The sequence below is a fragment of the Dermochelys coriacea genome, chromosome 3 (assembly GCF_009764565.3).
Source record: "Dermochelys coriacea isolate rDerCor1 chromosome 3, rDerCor1.pri.v4, whole genome shotgun sequence".
NCBI classification, from domain to species: Eukaryota; Metazoa; Chordata; order Testudines; family Dermochelyidae; genus Dermochelys; species Dermochelys coriacea.
The window spans coordinates 114,744,492-114,764,691 of record NC_050070.1 but is presented as its reverse complement, the minus strand read 5'-3'; the positions used below and the strand labels follow the sequence as shown (position 1 = coordinate 114,764,691).

At 43.9% G+C, this 20,200-nt stretch overlaps 1 protein-coding gene across 2 annotated transcripts; it reads left to right on the top strand.

Moving 5' to 3' along the window:
* The first annotated feature begins 856 nt into the window (after positions 1–856).
* Positions 857–19,763, top strand: ZC3H12D (zinc finger CCCH-type containing 12D). Of its 2 annotated transcripts, XR_006280029.1 has the most exons (7): positions 857–1,061; positions 3,833–4,273; positions 7,369–7,508; positions 8,729–8,963; positions 11,473–11,579; positions 12,273–14,970; positions 19,659–19,763. XR_006280029.1 is itself a non-coding variant. In XM_038396224.2 (6 exons), the coding sequence occupies exons 2-6, from the start codon at positions 3,972–3,974 to the stop codon at positions 13,346–13,348; spliced, it is 1,860 nt and encodes a 619-aa protein (XP_038252152.1). In that variant the 5' UTR covers positions 857–1,061; positions 3,833–3,971; the 3' UTR covers positions 13,349–15,465. The 2 variants fall into 2 exon arrangements, 1 of the variants encoding a protein (XP_038252152.1); XM_038396224.2 differs by lacking the exon at positions 19,659–19,763 and having other exon boundaries at positions 12,273–15,465.
* Positions 19,764–20,200: the final 437 nt, after the last annotated feature.

Here is a 20,200-nt window from a genome sequence, read left to right as displayed (position 1 = left end):
GGGCCATATGTGTGTACAACGTGGTGGGCCCAAGTTAGTTAAAGTTGAAGTTTTATAAATGTCTACACTGGCCATAAAATGCAGGCTAGTGTTGAGACCTTATTGTGTGACAATGACATAGCAAGGCTTCCTTCTTCATTGTTTCACCCCCTTCCTCTGCAGCAGACTGTGGCCTGGGCCTATGCTCCCAAGGGAGCCAGCTGCAGCAACTTCATTGCTCCAGAGATTCAATCCATCTTAATTGTTGGGACCCCCCCCCCCCCATAGCTACTAACCATCCCTGCAAATATTTCCTGTAGGCTAGGTCCCCTCCCTGCCAGGGAAGTTTCAGGCCCAGTGGTTTGGTTGCGGCAGCATTCGGCATGAGATGAAAGAACTCCACGTTTATAGTAGGAAGGCAGCTCCCACCATAGCTCTGGAGAGAGTAGTGTGTCTACATGAATGTGCGAGTTCAGGAATCCTTCAGTAAAGAGCTCTGGGCCAAGTGAATTTATAAATATATCATAGGGCTGCTGAGCAGCTCCTCTCCATCACTGAGGCACCTGGCTAAGGGCTTGTAGGATGTGGGTCATTAGGAACTAAAACAAAATGGGGAATTCAGGAGACAGGGTGGTGGACAAATCATTCTTTACTTTCGCCCTCTTCCCCAATGTCATTCTGATAAAACACACTACCTGGTAGACATCCACTTTAGATGAACTTATTTTTCTCTTTCTTGCTAGCTGAGTGCTGTTATGTTCTCCATGTGTGACAAATGGCTAAACTTTGCATGGGTGACTCATAAGTTGTTGTTTCAAACCTTTAGTTTCCCCCTCTTCTTTTGCAAAACAAATGAAAGTCCAAATACTTGTAGTTCAATATTAGCCAACCAACTGCGGAAGTAAAATGATCACATGCAAGGTCGCCTGCTTGCTGCACTTGTTTGCGTTCAGTTGAATCAGAGTTAGGGCTGACTTCCTTGTGGGGAACAGCATTGCTCAGACGCCAGCCTGGTGTATTAGCAGTGGGACAAGGCAACCGGTGACTCAAAGCATAGTATCGGACAAGTCACAGAGCTCTCTGTGAGTACAACGCTTCACTTTTATACATTTCAGCCACCGCAGGAGGGAAGAGGGTGGTAGAGGAGAAAGTTGAGTTTTCATCCACACAATCCTTCAGCACAACCAAATGGTTTAGCCTCCAGCCAAATATTCTGTGAGGCTGTTTGATCAGTATTTTTAGCTTCTTAAAATTGCCTGTAGAGAAAATGTCCACAAGTAAGAATCAAATTAGTGATAGCTGGTACATTTCAAGAGCTGTACAGCTACTTTTTCAGCAGCATCCAGCACAAATTGGGGATGGAGAGGAGCGCTAAGGTGGCATAAAGCTGTCCATGCACTCCTGGCACTGCAGCATGCAAGTTAGAGGAGACTGACCGCTGCTCTGGCTTAATGCCAGCTATGAACAACCCTCATGCTCCAAAACCTTTTATTTATGGCTGAGTTAATACCTTTTATTGGACCAACCTCCGGGCATGAGACAAGCTTTCAAGCTACACAGTGCCCCATTCACTCCTCTGGCACAAATATCCAGCTGTGAGGGTCTCAGAAGAGAAGTGACTGTGGGATAGAGCCTTGGCTGGTGTAAATTGTGGTAGCTCATTGGCTTCAGGGGGAACTACCCTGTTTACACAAGTTGAGGGTTGGGCTCATTGTCTGTTTTAAGTCTCTACTCCTTGACTATACCCAGTTGCCCCATAGCCCATACATTGTTATTCAGCTAGTGGAGATGTTGCAGAAGAAGCGAGTCTGGAGGGGAGCGTGAAGGAGAAGCCAGGGGCCTTACAGATCAGTTCCGAGCAGACATTCAGTAAGAGTTCCCTTGGAAATGTATTTTCACTATTAATGTGGCCCTTGACCCATCTGTTTCTGCTACTCATTTAAAAGCGGGGAGGGAGGAGACGCACACAATCTATTCAATAAGGCAATTTGCTTGCTCTGCTTTCCCAGACCAGTATAATCCTCTGGGTCAAGGCAGGGGCTTGAAACCAGGTACTTGGGATCGAAAAGCCTAAACCTCTCCTCTGGTGCCTGAGCTAAAAGACCCAGGTTGCACAGCTCACAAGAGCTAGCAGACTCCAAACCTCTGGCCGTGGCTGGACCACGAGGTGGAGCCCAGAGCCACAGTGCATACGTGAGTGGGTTACAGATGGGGTCTGGCGAAGAAAGGTCAGCCCACCTTCCAGAGAGCCACAGCAGCTCCATTCCCCACTTAGGTCACAACATGTGTTGTGATGCCCTGGCTGGAGTGACTGATGTGGGGATTGAGCCTAGGACCCGTGGATCCAAAAGCACGAGTCTCCACGGCCTGGGATAAGGAGCCTGGCTCCTTAATGCAAAGCCTGCGGCAAACACATGAGCAGGTACCTGGGACTAGCCGCTGGTGAGGACGGCCGCACTGAGGGCAGGGTACACACGCACATGCTCCCTGAGGGGTACTACTCTTCTATAATTAGTTATAATATCATTGCGCCTAGGAGCGCGAGGCATGGACTAGAACCCCACTGTGCTAGGTGCTGTACAAACACAGAACAAAAAAGTTGGCTCCTGCCACAAGCAGTTTACAGTATGAGTCTAAGATAAGGGACAACAGGAGAATACATACAGCTGGGGCATATAAGAATTCAATGACACAGGACTGATCGGCCTCACAGCCAGTGGTCTCAGCACACTAGCACCTTGTTCATTGTGCTATCTAACGACCATATTTTAAACTGCAAACTCATCAGGGAAGGAACTTGGCTTTTGAAAGTCTGAAAAGCCCAATGCTGAGATAAAGATAGTATTACAGGTGAACCCTGATTCGTTGAAGCTCTGAGTTAACTACCATCCACTTTTGCCCCCAAGAGAGCCTCCTGTTGTAAAGTACCTCAGCTTCTCTGGAAGGAAACATCAGCTTTCACTCCTGCAGAGATGAGGTTGGGTTAAAATGCCGCAGCCAATCTAAACTAGTGCTTTCATCATGGAGCTGCAGTGGCAGTAGACTTTCAGAAAAATGTCAGGGCAAGACCCAGTACAACATTCCTAGTGAATGTTGGAGAAAGTTATGTTACCCTAGCTTACACTCAGGCAGGCATACTGAGTCTGGTCCTCTCGCCACAGCCCCTCAACAATGAATCCAATTGAAATTAAAACCGCTCATATAAGTTTAGGCTCAAGGTGCTACACCTACACCTATGTAAGGGTAAACTCTTTTTGTTCAAGTAAAAAAACCTCTCTGACAGAAAAGCTAGTACTAAAAAAACAACAGGGTAAGTCAGGCATCAGCGGAACATCTGAGTGATTTCACCTGAACAGTTTCACAAGAGCAGAATTTTTCATGACTGCTAACATGTTTTCAAAGTTCCAAGTAATGCTGAAAATAATACACTCCCTCATTGTCACTAGATGAAGTTTGCCATGTTGCTATGACATCTGAGATCACTCCATTGAAATCAGAACGATGTTATCTATGGTTCATTAACCACACTGAGCAAATTGAAAATCCCCAGTTATGTTTTATTCTAAGTGATTTCCTGTAGATGAGAGTAGTGCGATGCCTATCTTCAATCACTCTCCCCAAGAAGCTGACAAAAACTGGATGCTCTACAGAGGTGCTTTTCTAACAAGAGTGGAGCAGAAGAATGTCCATTGTGTCTGAGGAAAAGCTAGGGCACTCTCTTAAGCCAGAAGGGACCTAATAAGACTAGCCTCTTGTACAGGTGTCACTGTGTACTGAACGTGTCTGAGAGAGAGCAGTTCCTTGGCTACCACATTTAACTGTATTATTTCAAATCTTTTCCTCATCTCTAAAGCTGATTCCAGCAAAAAGCAGCCGAGAGAACAAAAGCATTAAGTAAAGGGAACAGAAAAGCCTGCTGAGACTGGCCCTGGCAGGTTCACATCCTGCATACTAGTAACAGCCCAGACCCAGAGGAAGTACCTGCTGTGCAGATGGAAGCACACCTGGGCAAGATGGAGTTTTTCTGCAAGCTGGGGTATGGCAAGCAGGACATCTGCAAAGTGCTGGAGAATCTGGGCCAAGGGGCCCTGGAGGATGATTTGCTAAAAGAGTTGATTCGGGTAGGTAGCAGGCCTGCAGTTCAGGAGAGGCAGGCCCAGCATCCTCTCCCAAAACTTGTTCCCCGGGGGTCATGTAGCAGTCTGGCAGTGCTCAAGGAGCCAGAAGAGGATGCAAGCAATTCTTCCAGTCACTTGAGATCTATCGTGATCGATGGCAGCAACATTGCTATGAGGTATGTGCCTTTCCATTTTGATACCTACAAGGGATCTCCATTTCTCAGTAACTTTGCATTTATGTGTGAAGCATACAAGGTGCTTGGTGAGCGATATCTCATATCTCTGTTCATGGGGCTGTAGCTTATTTCATGGACCTGCTCTCCCTCAGTATCATGAGCTGATTTTTAAAATAATGATCACCATTTTGAAACTAACTCCTAACCTCTACTGTCTGTAGCAATATGTTTCACAAGGCTTCTCTTCACTTTAGTTCCTAAGTGAGGTCATGCTATCTCTACACAAGTATCCAGGAGAGCTAAATCAATATGCTGAGGCATTGACAGGACAAGCTGGATGACCAAATAAAGTAGGCAAAGTGTTTACTGTAATACTATACTTGTTTTTTAAAAATCAGATTCAGTTGGTATAAGTCCAGATAAGCAGCAGCACAGTTTTTCAGTTGAATGAATCTTGTATTAGTTAAGTAGATCCATGGTTCATTCCTGTAGTGGAATTAGACTGCAGCTCCATAATTCAGAGCTCTCCCTGGTCTATTGTGTGCATAATCTTTTACTTCAGAGATCACCAGACAGGAAATGTTCAAAACTAGTGATGCTGTGCTCTAGGTGCAGTAGATGGTTTTGGCTGCCACGTTGCTACTATTTTGAGCTTTTAGGCCATATACGCAAAATGGGTTTCCAAAAGTAGTTTTTAAGTGAGGTTTTTAAACAAGACAAATCAGACTCCTGAAAGGGGTACAGTAGTCTGGAAAGGTTGAGAGTCACTGGTCTAAATGATCCCAGTGGGCCCTTCTGGCCTTAGAATCTATGAAAATTAATTAGATCACTGGATGGCTCTAGAAGAGGCTTTTAGCTAAAACACTCCCAGTGATGCTGGAAAAGGGGCTTTGACATCCTAGCATATTGGTGACAAACTTCATTGGTACATGGTACAGAAAGATTGTGTGGTGTAGTGGATAGGCCACGGTACTGTATCAAGCCATCTCTATATATATGGTGGGGGGAAATAACATGTCTTTGTCTCTTGTCTACCAAACCTGAGTAGGATGGTTGAAAAACAGTTTGCATCCCCATCTCTAACAGAGTCACAAACTATATTAACCATGAGCTAGACTGCCTGGGGAGAGGAGATCTGCAGCAGAGCTCCTGATGGGTTGTTAAAACAACAAACATATCCCTTCCCAACTTGAAAAGGGAACTGCCAGAATCTTACCAGCTGCAAGCATATTAAAATGAAAAAGTGGTTATGTAGTTTAGTATGCGCAGGTGTCTAGCAATATTCAAGCTGTCAGGTGGAGGAAGGCATTCTGGGTAGTTCAGCCTTGACTTCTGACTATTTTATTGTGTTTCACTGTAATAACATCACTGCTTATCCAATACTAATCCTTAGAGCTTTTCATCCACAGAACCTCAAGCACTTTACAAAAGGTGGCTAAGTATTATTACTATACTCGCTTGCCAAACACAAACTCCTGGGGTCTGATTCTCTTTGCATCTGCATTCAAGTAAATCCAGAGTGACTGTTAAAATCAGTGATGGTACATGACTATAACAGTGATGTAAGTGAAGGGGGAAGTAGGCTCCTGGTATTAGAGGCACGTAACCACAGCTCCTTTAGAGGCAGCTGGGTGGCACCCCCTAACTTCCATTCCATAAAATTCCATTTTATCATTTTGGGATAATTAATCATTTCACTACTGCACTTATGATTCAACATAAAATGATACTTTCCATGCCTTTGTTAGTTCGGTTGATAAATGTACTCTGTATCTGTGACAGTAATTATATAAACATTTCTAACCTATCTTTTCTGTCACTATAGATGGCTGCAGATGTAGAACTATAATGACAGACTAATAATTAGTTTGTGTATTCTGCAATGTTGAAAGCCCTAGATTGATTGTGAAGATATGATCTAGAGAGTTCAAAGTACACAAGTGAGGCTGCTGTAGATAGCGTGGGCGTGGATATGTTTTTCCATTTCAGGACCGTAGCATAGGGTTCAATCTCTGTGTGATGATTACTATATATGAAACCAGTACATTTATTTCCTTGTGCAGAGATGGTTAAGAGCAACGTCATTACCTTCTTCAGTGTACTGTTTAGTCAAATTTAAACCTTCTTCAATGTACAATGTAGTCAAATTTAAACAAGCCATAATGACAAACAAGAACTTTATGGGGCAGGGGGAAGAAACTGAACAAGGATATAGCCTCTTACAGGCTCTCTCAGACATTATTTCCCTAGGCCATCCTGATTGATGCTGAATTTTAGCTGATTTCCCTAACTGGGTTTGCTACAACAGAGATCCTAGGTTTCCCCCTTGCCTCTGGCCTGGACAGACAAAATCCAACAATTTAGGCTAGATTAAGGTGGTCTAGGGCACAGGGTCTCCTATTTTCCTATCCCCACATGGTCGTTCTGTCCCCTGCTGGGGAGTTATTGGCAGGGAGTTCCTACACATGCAATCTGCGGGGATGGTGGTGGGGATTTCCAGTCACACCCCAGTTTGAGTCCTGCCTCTCAAAGAGTCAGCTGGAAAAGAGTGACCTGCAGCCACCCTGGCCGTCATCTTAACATAGCACAGCAAGAGAATAGGGCCTAAGTAGTTTTATTTTCGAGGAGAAAATTGCTGCTTTGTGATTCAGCTCCCACCATAAGCACTTCTTGTTCAGAACACCAGCCTACACCGGAAGGGGAGTCCAGAGCAGCCCAACGTGGACTAAAGTGAATCCATCCTTTATGTCCCAGGTCCATCTCTACATGGAGGCTGAGGTAGTCAGTGTGGGGGAGAGAGAGAGAGTATCTCCCCAATTACCTCTGTCCTTGAAGTCTAGTGTGCAGGAGCACTTGTCCTTGAAAACATCCCAGTTGTGGTGCAAATAAAATGTCTCTTCCTCCTTTGGAAGATATGTTTGAAGTTGTGCAGCTGGGGCTCTCTGCTCAATATATAAAGGTGGCTTCCATGGCTATCATTAAGAGGTGCTAGGACTGATGGTGTGATTACCTTGTATTACTAATTCAGCTTCCAAGAGCTGCATGAACCTCTTCCTGAATCTTAACCTATTTCCCTCTCTCTTTTCTGGTTGCAGCCATGGGAACAAAGAAGTGTTTTCATGCCGGGGGATTCAGCTGGCAGTGGACTGGTTCAAGGAGAGAGGCCATAATGACATCAAGGTCTTTGTCCCATCGTGGAGAAAGGAAGCACCACGATTTGATAGCCCCATTACAGGTAGACAGGGTGTTCCAAGAACAATTTGAAATATATTACAAATTAACCTTAACTCTAGCAACGTTGTACCTCTATCATGTCATGTAAAAGGTAGGCATGAGGGACTTAAGGAATTTGGTGCAATTCTTTCTTGGAAAGAAAGAAAAGCACCATGGAAGCAGACAGCAAGGCACATATTTCAGGGTGTTTCAGTGATGAATCCGTGGCCACGTATATGCTGTTGCTGTCTGTGTAGCATGTGTGACAGAAATCAGAATCTTTTGCTTCAAAAGCACAGACCTCTGCCAGTTGAGCTAAAGGAGAACGAATCCCTGGTCGCGCTTAACGGCATGGAGGGTGACATTTCTCCAACAGCAGTTAGTCGCAACGCATAAACGACCGCCAATCCACAACATTTTCGGTTATGTCATTACCGATATAGGCACTAACTACCTAAAAATATATAAAACATGTCAGCCAAAGCCTCTATCTGCACAGAGGAGCAGAGCGCGGAGAAGAAATGAGGGTACAAAATGAACACTGGGAGGAACGCTGAGCTTATTATTGTGCTGCTACTTCCAGATAAGGAGCAAGATCCAAGTGGAAGAAGGAAAAAGACATAAAATTGCTGTTACAGGTGAAATTGTGCACACAGCCCTAACGTTTACAGAGCCAACAGCAGGAACTGACGATAAGCCACATAGCCTGTTATCTGTTAAGAACTGATTTTGAACCATCCAGACATTTTCTGTTGTTTGTAATTCAGCAATACAGTAGCCGCAGTCTCAGATATGTAAATTGACTACCTCCTAAAGAGGCTTGTTCAATGGTGGGTTCTCATCTATGAGGGGATGATTTTGAGAGTGCCATTAGCTCCCACTGCAGTCGGCGGGAGTTGTAGGTGCTCAGCGCAGCTCAGGATCACAGCTTAATTGTCCTTTAAGCCCAGATTTCAAAAAAATAGATGTCTAAGGCTAGGCTCCTGAGTCCATATTTAAACACCTAGATAAGTTACCTCACTTGTACCTTTGCTGAGTTCTCATCAGCTCCTGTTGATGCCAATAGTTCAGTGCCCCTGGGGAAAAAAAAAATCACACCCTTCACTTAAGGTCCTGAGTCTGTATTTAGATACCTAAAAACCCTTATTATTTTTAAGATGCTTTTAGATTCTTAAAGGGACTCCAACGTTTGCTTGGTACATGCTAATCACCAATTTCCCTCCCTCTTGTTTTTGTTTTCAGATCAGCACATTCTTGATGAGCTTGCAAAGCAAACCATTCTCGTGTATACCCCATCCCGCAAGGTGAAAGGCAGGCGAGTGGTCTGCTACGACGATCGCTATATAATTAAAGTGGCCCATGAGAAAGATGGGGTTATTGTTTCAAATGACAACTACCGGGACCTCCAGAGTGAGAATCCTGAGTGGAAGTGGTTCATAGAGAAGCGGCTACTCATGTACTCCTTTGTCAGTGACAAGTAGGGGACAATTGTCTTTACTTTGATTTACATCCTTGAATGCTGTGGACCAAATTCAACCCAGCCATAAGTGCAACTTTAATTAATGTCAAAGGGAGCAGGTGTATTTTTAAGAGTCTGCTAGGATGTCCTGTCTTTAGTTTATTCTTCCCCACCTCTGGTCTCAAAGGTCCTGTGTAACTCCTCAAGGAACTTTTCTATTTCAGGTTTACTGAAAGGTGATCTAGGACCCATGTTGCTCCTAGAGCCCTACTAATGCAGAGAATAAGAGATATGAAATGAAGATAGGCCTGTGTCTCCCTGTCACAGCACTATAACATTTATTTTGGACAGACACACAATGAAATTGATATCTGGCAACAGGGAGGCATTTGGCTGCTTGGCAATATGTCTAATAATCCTGCTGGGTTAAGAGTGAGTTAAACCTTCCCCTCCCTTTGTGAGTAATTCTTTCCCCTCCATTTTCAAATCCTCCCCGGACGGTAGCTGCAGCAGAGAGAGGCCAGGATCTGCAATTAGATCCTGGTCTCCCACACGACTGATCCCTTCACTAGTTTTTTGCATTCATCTTCAATATCATATGAATCTGGGTGGTGTGTAGATCATTCCCAATTTTGTACGTCTTTCTCTGCCCCTGAAAAAGTTGTTACTCAGTCAACTGGTCCAGGCCTTTATTTAGCTGGGTAATGTGCACTGAAAGCAAGTTTTCATTCACACTGATAGCCTAGCCAACAAGCCTCTCGAGATATGGTACGCTCAATTGATTTTATTTTTGATATATCAGAGTGCTGGTAGTTCTCAGCCACCCAAAACTGCACTAAAATACTTGGCAATGCATTTAATGTAATGGTGTTTGGTTTCTTAATGCCCTTTCTTATCAGCATAATGGGACTCAGAGATACAACAGATCTGACCTTTAACAACCAGGTTACTTCCCTCGTTAATAATGGGCATCAAACATTTACATAACATTTCTCCTTTTCCCTTGTCTTCCTTTCCCATTCGTAAGGCTTTCAGAACATTTTCACAAGCCTCACTGGAAAAAAAAAATTAAAATAGGTCTAGCTATTTTTGCCAAGCACATTAGGACAGACCTGCTCATCTGTAAGAGACTCTGAGGATCCCAGCTGCTGGTTCCATTACACTCAGAGATAGGGAATTAAATGTCCTCGCTCATTCATGTGCCCACACCCCACCAACCATTTGTTGCTATCTCACATAACCATGGTCACCAATAGACCAGAAAGAGCTATGGCCAATTAGAATTTGCTGAGAGATATGTGGGCTAGTGCTCTGAACAAAGGATGAGGAGAGAGGAGCTGCTCAGTTTCTAATCCACTCTGACAACTTCTGTGGCCTAAATTGGTTAGTTAGCTTCTCTTCCTCTGTTTCACCAGCCAGCTAGTCCCTCACAGGAGTGTTGTTAGGATTAATTTGTTTATGACTATAAAAGTGCGAATTGTTATTGACATTCATGCTGTGATGGCTCTTCCTAAAACATCACATTCAGATGATAGGGCAAGGGAATTAGTACCCCAACTCGCCATGCTTTGAAGACTTACATAACACAATATCACTGCATGCAGAGGCTCATAGGTAGGTCTGATATTCAACCAAGGCTTAGTGCTAGGTCTTAGAAATCCATGTGTTCTTACATACAGTGCATGTGTGTTGTATGAGAAGATGAAGTAATGGCAGAGTGATGAGACATCAGCCTTCACTCTGATTTCACTGGTGGATTTGAGTCTGCCAACTCCTACTGTTTTAAAATATGTATCTATTGTAGGGTTGGGGTGGCCAAACACAGATCATTGTGCTGCAAACACTGAAAATAGGTGCACACAGGGAGTTTGGGCAGACACCAACATGTCATTTTCTGTTGCTTCAAAAGTATCATACAGGGCCTGATACTGCAAAATTCAAAGTCATTGCCTGGCCAACATAATTCCAACCCTTTCTCTCCACAGCTTGAGATTCCAGCACTGATACTAGAACAGGGGTTCTCAGACTTTTGTACTGGTGACCCCTTTCACACAGCAAGCCTCTGAGTGCAACCTCCCTTATACATTAAAAACACTTTTTAAATGTATTTTACACCATTATAAATGCTGGAGGCAAAGCAGGGTTTGGGGTGGAGGCTGACAGCTCGCAATCCCCTGAGGGGTCCCGACCCCCAGTTTGAGAACCCCTGTACTAGAACCTGTGGCAAGGGGAGGAGCTCTATGAACTTGCAGTACTGCACCTGTAGGGCTGGTCAGCTAAAGAGCACTATTTCCCTCCCATAAAGAGTGTGGTTGCAGCTCAGAGATCTAAGATAGAGGAGTGTGGATTTTTAGTTCATCCTTCCTCGTTTTGATAGGGATTGTGTAAATGTTACAAGGCTTTTCTGTCATAACTGTGCGCAATAAATGATTAAAAAAATAAAGACCCCAGAGTGGAATGTAAGTGAAATGCAGCATTTCACAAAGGGATGTCTATTGAGTGACTAATTGCTCTTTTTGGGTTTCAGGTTTATGCCTCCTGATGACCCACTAGGCCGTCATGGACCTACTCTTCACAATTTCCTCAGCAAAAAGCCAGTGCTTCCTTTTATTAGATGGCAGCCTTGTCCTTATGGTAGGTTTTCTTTAACTGCCTGTTTTTCTTCTGGAGCTTCTTGCCACAGCTCCGAGGGGGGCGCACAGCCCCAGTTGCGGCCAAAGCTGCAGGTCAAGGGCACGCAGCTCCCACTCTGGCCCCACTGTTGAAGCGAGGTTACAGAGGTCCGGTAAAGTCACAGCATCTGTGACTTCCCTGACCTCTGTGACTAAATCATATTCTTCATACGCGCTAACTCCATGGGTGCTCTGGGGCTGCAGCACCCCGGGGAAAAATATAATGGGTGCTCAGCACTCACCAGCAACCCCACTGATCTGCTTCTCCCCCTCCCGCCTGCTGCAATCAGCTGTTCAGCAGCATGCAGGAGTCACTGCAGAGGAGGGGGCAGAGCACACTCAGGGCAGGGAGCGGGAAGAGGTGGGGATGGGGTCCTGGAAAAGGGGTGGAGTGGGGGGTGGGGCTGGGGGTGGAGCAGGGATCGAGCACCCCAGCAAAAGTGGCAAGTTGGCACCTCTGGTATCCTTAGTAATAGCAAATTGCATTTCCCCTACCTCACAGCAGTGTTGAGGATAAATACATTAAAGACTGTGAGGTGCTCAAATACTACGATGAGGGGTGCCCTCTAAGTACCTAAAATAGATAAATTAATATTTGTCTGATACTTTAATGCCCCACTCTTACCTCTCAGCTCATTGTTTTGTTTTCTTTCAGGCAAAAAATGCACATATGGCAGCAAGTGCAAATTTTTCCACCCAGAACGATTGCATCAAGCTCAGCTGTCAGTGGCTGATGAGCTCCGAGCCAAAACAAAGGCCTCCTCTCGAAGCTTGGGGACAGAGGAAGAAAAGCTGAAGGCTGTCCCGACTACAACCCAAGGAGGAAATGCATCCCACGGTGCTTGCATAGAAAGGCTGCGGGAATCCAGTGGTGCTATAGGCGGCAGCAGCAGCTCCAATCAGAGCTTTGCAATGGATTGGTTCCATTCCACGCAACAGGAAGGGAGCTACACCGAGCATTCAGCTAGAACCTGGGGAGGAGACAGGCTGCTCTGTAAGCTGGAACCCCAACAAAATGTATTGCACCAAGACCTACAGAGAGATCAAAGGCTCATGGAAAAGCAGCTCTCTGCGTTATCCCTTAGGGACAAGATATATAGTGCAAATAGGCTAGCAGACATCTCTGAGAGAGGGGATGCAATGGACAGTACCCATCAATGCTGTAATCTTAGACACAATCACTGTCACAATCTATACATAACTCATCACAACCACAGTTTGGACTGCATGTGCTTACAACAGTGCGAGCTGCCTTCTCATCTTTGTAGGCACCCAGCTCACCCTAGGTCTGAGCACCACTGCAATGTGCAAATGTCAGCAGCGCAGAGTCAGAGAATCCAATACATTGTGGACAGATCTCAGTCCACACAAGGCCTACAGGCCCAACAGCAAGTCAAACACACTGTCAGGTCTCCTCTGAACGGCCCATTTCCCTACAGCAAACATGAAGATGGACAATACCAAAGGCATTTGCAGAATCAGCCTCCCATTCAGCCATTTTTGTTAGACCCCCGCAAGGGGCCCGGCTCCTTCAGCTACTCACCCACTTCTCACAGTGAGTATCTCCCGAATCATGCTCCAGAGCCACTTGCTGGAGAGCGAGCGCACATCCGCAGTGTGCTCTGCTCTTTCTTCCCATACGATGTAGTGGATCAAGTCATGTTCTTGTACCCTGATCTCAAGGATATGACTAGTTTAATTTCACTAATTCAAAGACACAAGCACTTATGAAGTGGTGGAGACTCTCCTCACATCAGTGCCCGCAAAAGAAAACCAAAAACCAAAAGACTCTGCCAGCTGGGGCCAGGGGTCGAAGGTTGTTTCCAGCTCTGCCAGTGACTCACTGTGTAGCCTTAGGCAAGTCAATTAGACTCAAATAGTGGCAGGCAGCCACGGGCCCAGCAGGCAATGGTACGGAGCTGCTCCACCCATGGAGGGATTCTGGGGAGGGACTGTGCCTTGGAGAGTGATTCCTTCCTTGAGGCACAATCCTCACTGAGTTCCCTAGAAGAGGACAGGGAGACTGTGCCATCCTTAGGATCGCCCTCGTGTGGATGGCCCACTCTACTTCCTGTTGTGGGGCTGTTGCGCCTTCTTATCTTCTGAGAGATGCCAGCCATCCCTGGAAGTGGAGCAGGTCCTGGGCTCACCAGCATACAGGTGCTGCAATTGTGACTGACCTATAAGCAGGCCACACAAGGAACATGTACTCTGAAAACCTTCCACCCATCCAAAGAAGGGTCAGTCACAATCGGGGCCTTTAACCTGCCTGTTCTTTACTTGCTAACAACATTGCCCCACCTTACAGAGCAGTTGCTTGCCAGACTTAGTGTATGCTTTACAAGCACTTTAAGATGCTATTGCAGTGGGTTTCAGCCTGTGGTCAGCCTGTGGTTTAGCAGGCCAATGCTCAAACCACTGAGCTATCCCTCCCTCCTGCTCATGAGAACAATGTGGGACAATCTTCCTTTGAAGAGATTTGCACTTTTAAAGGATTACCCCCAGAACTCAGATTTTCTTTAAAAAAAATAAAATAAAGTGATGACAATCCATAGAAAGCCACAGAGCATATCTCCCACTAGCAATGGCTCCCTCCCATGAGGGCCAAACTTCTCCCGGTCTCACACAGAGCTGCTTTCACGGTCTTTCGGTTACTCTGTTGATATGACAAAGGTTGAATGGGAAGACTGAGGTTCTGTTCCCATTGCAGAAATGCATGCAGGCTTCCTGCAGTGTCCTCATTTCTGTGTGCTTAGTTGAACTATTTGGAAAATTCAGAACTTCAGCAGAGAATAAATCCTGCAGTTTTTTACTCACAGACGAACTTATCCATTGAAGCTAATGAGAGTTCAGCCCAATTAAGGAATATATTACTGCAAGATTTGAGCCCTTCCCAAAAAGGGGTGGCCTCAGGATGCAATAGCCTATCCTGTGCGCTCTGGAAAAGGAGACAGTTTCACCATGCCAAAAATGAGTTGGGCACCCAAAGACAGACACACCAAATCACTAGTCATGTTTTAAAATCATGGCCTAAAAAGTGTAGTTACGTCAAAAGGCTCATACACTCTCTCTGAGCTTTGTACAAACTTCCCATTATAGGAGCTCTGCCTACAAGATCTACTATATTGCTTCATAGACATTGGTCACACACCAACATTACATTTTTAATGTGGCCTTTTCCCACATTAGTCTGACATCCCAGCTATAAGATATCATTGGCTTTTATTCATTGCATGTCTGCCTTTATAATTACAGCCATTAGGCCCAATCCTGTCCTCACTGAATGGTTAACAACTCCCATCAGCTTCTGTGGGAGCAGGATTGGACCCATTTTATACTTCACAAGATAAAAAGTAGGTTTCTTTTAAATATCTGTTTTGTTAGTTAAGAAATATTAGCAGGGTTCCTACAGACCATGGTAGAGACAGCTGAAGCTGATGATGATACATGTTCAGCACTTTAGTGCAGTTCAACTCCGTTTAGTGGGTTTATCTTTGACTTAAACCCTGAACTCCTCTGAATTTTTTTCTGGACAAAACACAAAGGATGGTGATAAGAAGAGAAGCTGTTTTTCTTATATGAAGAAACAAAAACTTAACTGAGTTAAAATGACCTTTAGTTACCCACTATGGTCCCAGATGTAGAGCTGCTTTATGGATGCAAATGTTTAAACTGTGTTCCTTTGGGACATGTTTGATTTTGGCAAGCTGTAAAGCTTCTAGCCTGTGCCATTTAATTATCTAGGTTACAGAACATGAAAGTTGACCCTTTTTGGAATTTTTCTAAACTCCAAGTATGTCACACTGCAATATTGTAAACATATTAAATGTTCTTCATTATATTGATGACATTGTGCTTTAGAAAAAAGATTTGTATATCAGAGCTGTTCAATTTAATACACACACACACACTCTCTCTCTCTCTCTCAGTCCTGCCACACTGTCCTGCAAGTACCTGTCTACATCTAATCTCTGTAGGTAAGGTAGAGGATCTCTTATCCATTGCTTCTTTTGGGGGTATTTTCTTCAAGAGTATTATGGTCCAGCCCAGCATTCTCTTTGACCACCACACCTACCACCTGCACAAAAGAGCCAATGTAGCTTAATAGCTTGAGACTCTGAACATTCAGTGCTATCACTGCTATCCAACAGCTTGTCTGGGACCCTTGATTTATTGCTATTTATCCAGAGCGGGATTTCTGGGAGATCAAACACGCATACCCCATAACCCTATTACATTGCCTGCCACATACCACCTGTGTGAAAGGCACAAGAGAACTGGATACAAAACAGCCTGATCTTTCCACGGCCTCTCATCCTTCATAATGCTCAGCCTCTTTGAGAAGAGGATGTAAAATGTTACCAGATCAGAACTCTCCACTCCCATTGCTGCCAGCATTGTGCATTATGCACTGAGAGCAAATAGAACCAATGTTGATGCTGCTTCTTATGGGGGAGATTTTCAAAGACAAATGAAAGTTGAGTGCTTAACTAACTCCCACTCATGCCTTTGTAAATCTCCTGCTATGACGTTAGCTTTGGCATGGTGTGTCTTCTTGGAGTCAGGGAGAACTAACATCCTGGCTCTGACCTGTCCTCATCGTTGCATGTGAATTGAGAGTCCCTCTGATGCATCATTAGAGAAGCTTCCTTACAATAAGGGAGGAGGGGGGGTTGGTGCTGTGGATGTGGCAGTCACTGCCCTCCCCAAGGCCCTCCCCAACTAGATGTACTGTTAAGTAGAAGAAGGTGGGAAGATTCTAACCTGGTTTCCCCCGCCATATTACTTTTGTTTATTTAAAAAGAGGATTAAATGAAAGGGATTTAACTATTTATATTGGGGGCAGTTTAGCAATGATCATTTGAAAAAAACAATTTTCATGTTGTTTCATGTAGATTCAGCAGGCATATTTGTATTAATTTATTATGCTGCTGAAAATTCACTGGGGCAGATAAGATGGTTTTCCTCCTAGTCATGCAAACTCAGTTTAACTTTATAGTTTTGAAGATAGAGTACCACAAAGGTGCCTGTGTGCGTAACTGAAGCCTGCCTGACTGCACCACAAAGAAGGAAGTAATTCAGCCTGTGAGAGGAGTTTCTTATCTGGTGTTTTTATTTCCTGTAACATCCGTAATGTAATTGATTACTGGAGAACAGTGTATAGCACTAACCTTAATGCACTCTGCTTTACTACATCAGTGAGCACTATTGGTGTTTTTGATGCCCTTATCCATTTCAGTTAGGAATATAAAAAACTTAATTCCTCATCCAATGACACATATAATGGTAAAGCTGTAGAGGAAATGTGTTATATGCAAGGGTGGTTTTAAACAGAGAATCTTAAAAAAAATCCATAACTTGCCCCTTCACTATAAGCGGTATTGTCCAATCACATAGATGACTTCTCACTGGATGTGATGGAATTTCTAGAGAAAAACAGGGTCAGGGGCCTCACAAGCCCCCAAAACTTCTCAGATCCTTAAAATATCAGCAGGGGTCAATTATTCACCAACCCTTGCTTTTCAGAAACTTGAGAATTTTGATTCCAGCTGCCTTTTTTTACCCAAGATTCAGTTTAATGTTACTTCCCTTCTACCTCTATAAACATGTATTTCCTTGAAACTATGATACAGTAGCACTCCCAGACAGAATATCTATACTGTACCTCTCTCTCCTTTGGGGGGCGGGGAAGAAATGAAGTTCTTCTGAAAGAAGATCAATAAAGCATGTCAGCAGGCTAGCGTTAAGCCACTCTAAAAGCCACGTGCATATTGTCTGAAAGGAAAAGAGTCACACCTGGCTCTGAATTCAGGCCAAGAGAAGGTGGAGGACAGCTGCTCACCAGATATTTGCTCACATAGGAGTCCCTTCCACTCTCTCTTTTGTTCAGAAGAGGAGGGTCAATTTACATAATTATTTAGTAAAGGTCTAGGCAAGAACTTTTTCTGGAAGTGACAGCAGTAAGTTCTGATAGGTTTCAGTGTAGCAGCCGTGTTAGTCTGTATTCGCAAAAAGAAAAGGAGTACTTGTGGCACCTTAGAGACTAACAAATTTATTTGAGCATAAGCTTTCGTGAGCTACAGCTCACTTCATCGGATGCATTTGGTGGAATCTCCCCACTGTATTTTCCACCAAATGCCTCCGATGAAGTGAGCTGTCGCTCACGAAAGCTTATTCTCAAATAAATTTGTTAGCCTCTAAGGTGGCACAAGTACTCCTTTTCTTTTTTCAGTAAGTTCTGGTTTCTATTGTGTCAAGATTAATTCCACGGTCTGCCCACATCTACTGGGAAAACTGCAAATTTATATCCTTCTTACCTAGATCAGAGCATTTTAAATTATGTTCCAGAACACTGGAGGAAAATTCCCCCACTTACTAAACAGTGATCACACCTGTGAGAAATAGCCCTGTCTAAAGCTACAGTGAAGTGAGGATTTCCAAAGGAAAGGCAACATATTTCCTTGGAAGTTATTGTTGAATCTCTGTGCCTTTAGGGAAGCTAACGTAAGGGGGCTTACCCTTTAGCTTCACTAAAGGCAAAAAGATTCAACAATAACCTTCCAAGGAAATAAGTTTGGATCATAAGTTCTGAGACAATATGCAATTCTGAGACAACTTTATGCAATTGTCACATTATCTCCCAAGAGATCACAAGTAGTCATGTGGGTGGATATACAGCCGATTTAAAAGCACCCTAACATTTCACAGATATTTGACTTATGAAGCAGATGTAATGGCTCCAGGGTTAAAGCTGAAGCTAGGTTCCCAAAACCTCAAAATCTCCCCCCCCTATTTCCACAAAATTAGTCTGTGCCCTTGAAATTTCATATGCTACATCTCATCCCAGAACAGATATTTTCCCGGGAAACTTGGAGGGTATGGGTGTGGTAAAGTTTCCATGAGTTCCTCCCCTTGTCTCAGAAGCCAGGGAGGGCCTCAGTTACTGCACGGAGGGGAAACTGGACAAAAAATAAAATACCTCATTACAAAGCAATAAGCACAAACCACTCATGCAGGAAGGAGACCACAGGACAGAGTAAAGGGGAGAATGGGTACGACTCAGGCACTGGGTTTTGACTCAGAAGATCTGGGTTCTATTTCTGGCTCTATCACAGATTTCCTATACGAGTATGGTAAGTCACAATATCTGTGCCTAAGTTTCCCAAGTATAAAATGGGGTAGGGACAATGACACTTCTCATGCGTCCCATGGGTATTGAGGATAAGTCCATTAATGATGTGGGTACTCAGGTAATACCGCAGTGAATGCTATAGGGAAGTCTATAAACAACAGAATCTCACCCTGGTTTTGCATTTAACATAGAATGTTCTGTAAACACAATTTAAGAGATTCTGTTAATGTTCAAACTACCTTTTACATGCAACCTGACACGCTGTTTACAAGGAAGCATTTTAACTTATCAGAAACATTTAAATAGAACAAAATGGGCTTCATGGCTTCCTTCCTGCCTACCAATTCTCTTGTTCCTAAGAGAATACAAAGAAACATTAAATTCCACTTAGAGTCTTAGAGCATTAGAATATCACCGCAAATAAAGGAACAAAATCAGTTTTGGTGAAAGCCTTTCAAAAACAGACTTCAGTCTTACATAGCACACGTGACTTGTGTTCTCTATAGAATGAGCACATCAGTCCATGATTACATTCTATTTAAGTTATTCATCATCTTTTTATATTAACTAAACTCTTGAGGTGCCAAACAGAACTCCTGGGTTTCCTTCCTAGCTCTGCTACTAGTTCACTATGTGACTTTGGGTAGGTCGTCACCTTTCTGTGCCTAGATTCGCTTATGTGTAAAATGGGTGCAACATCTACCTCACAGGTACAGGCTTACTTGACTCAGATTCTTGGATGAAAAAATGGTATATAAGTGCACAGCAATATTACAGCAGGGCCATTTGGGTGGCTAATGTTACTAAAACGATTCCTTGGGTATCAGCTTATGGCAATAAATCAGCTGTGTCCTTTACATGCTATGAATCAGAATTGCTGTACTGAACAAACTGCTCTTTTTGTTGCAGGCAAAAGGAAAATTCCCTTGCAAAACATACATTTGCTGACTTTGCAACCAGGATCAACATTCGCACAAGGTTTTAAATAAAATCTCCTCTTAATTGCCTTCTCAAGAAAACAGCTGAATTTCTTTGAAGTGATTTCTGAGAGTAATGTGGAATCAAAATACAGCATGTGGTCCAGAAAAAGAGGAGCTGTGAAGAGGATAATTAGAAGCATAAAGTTGTGCCAGGCAGGAAGCTAAAATGCTACAATAGTACACAGACCATTTAAGTACTGAACACAGTCAGCTGATCAAAATTAACAGCCTCCCTCTGCAGACCAATGACATTCTAGGACTTGCTCATCATAGTCACCCCACCTATTCCCACTCCCCCCCCATTCCTTCCTGTTTTTCTCCAGCATCACAATTTTTCTCTCCTGCTTCCCTGACTAATTTCTCTTTCTCCTCTTCCATTCATTGCTCTGCATGGTTTCAATCCAAGCACTCCCCACACCCTTTATTTAGCCTGCCCAATTTCTAAATCCTTCCCTGCAACAACCTCTTTTC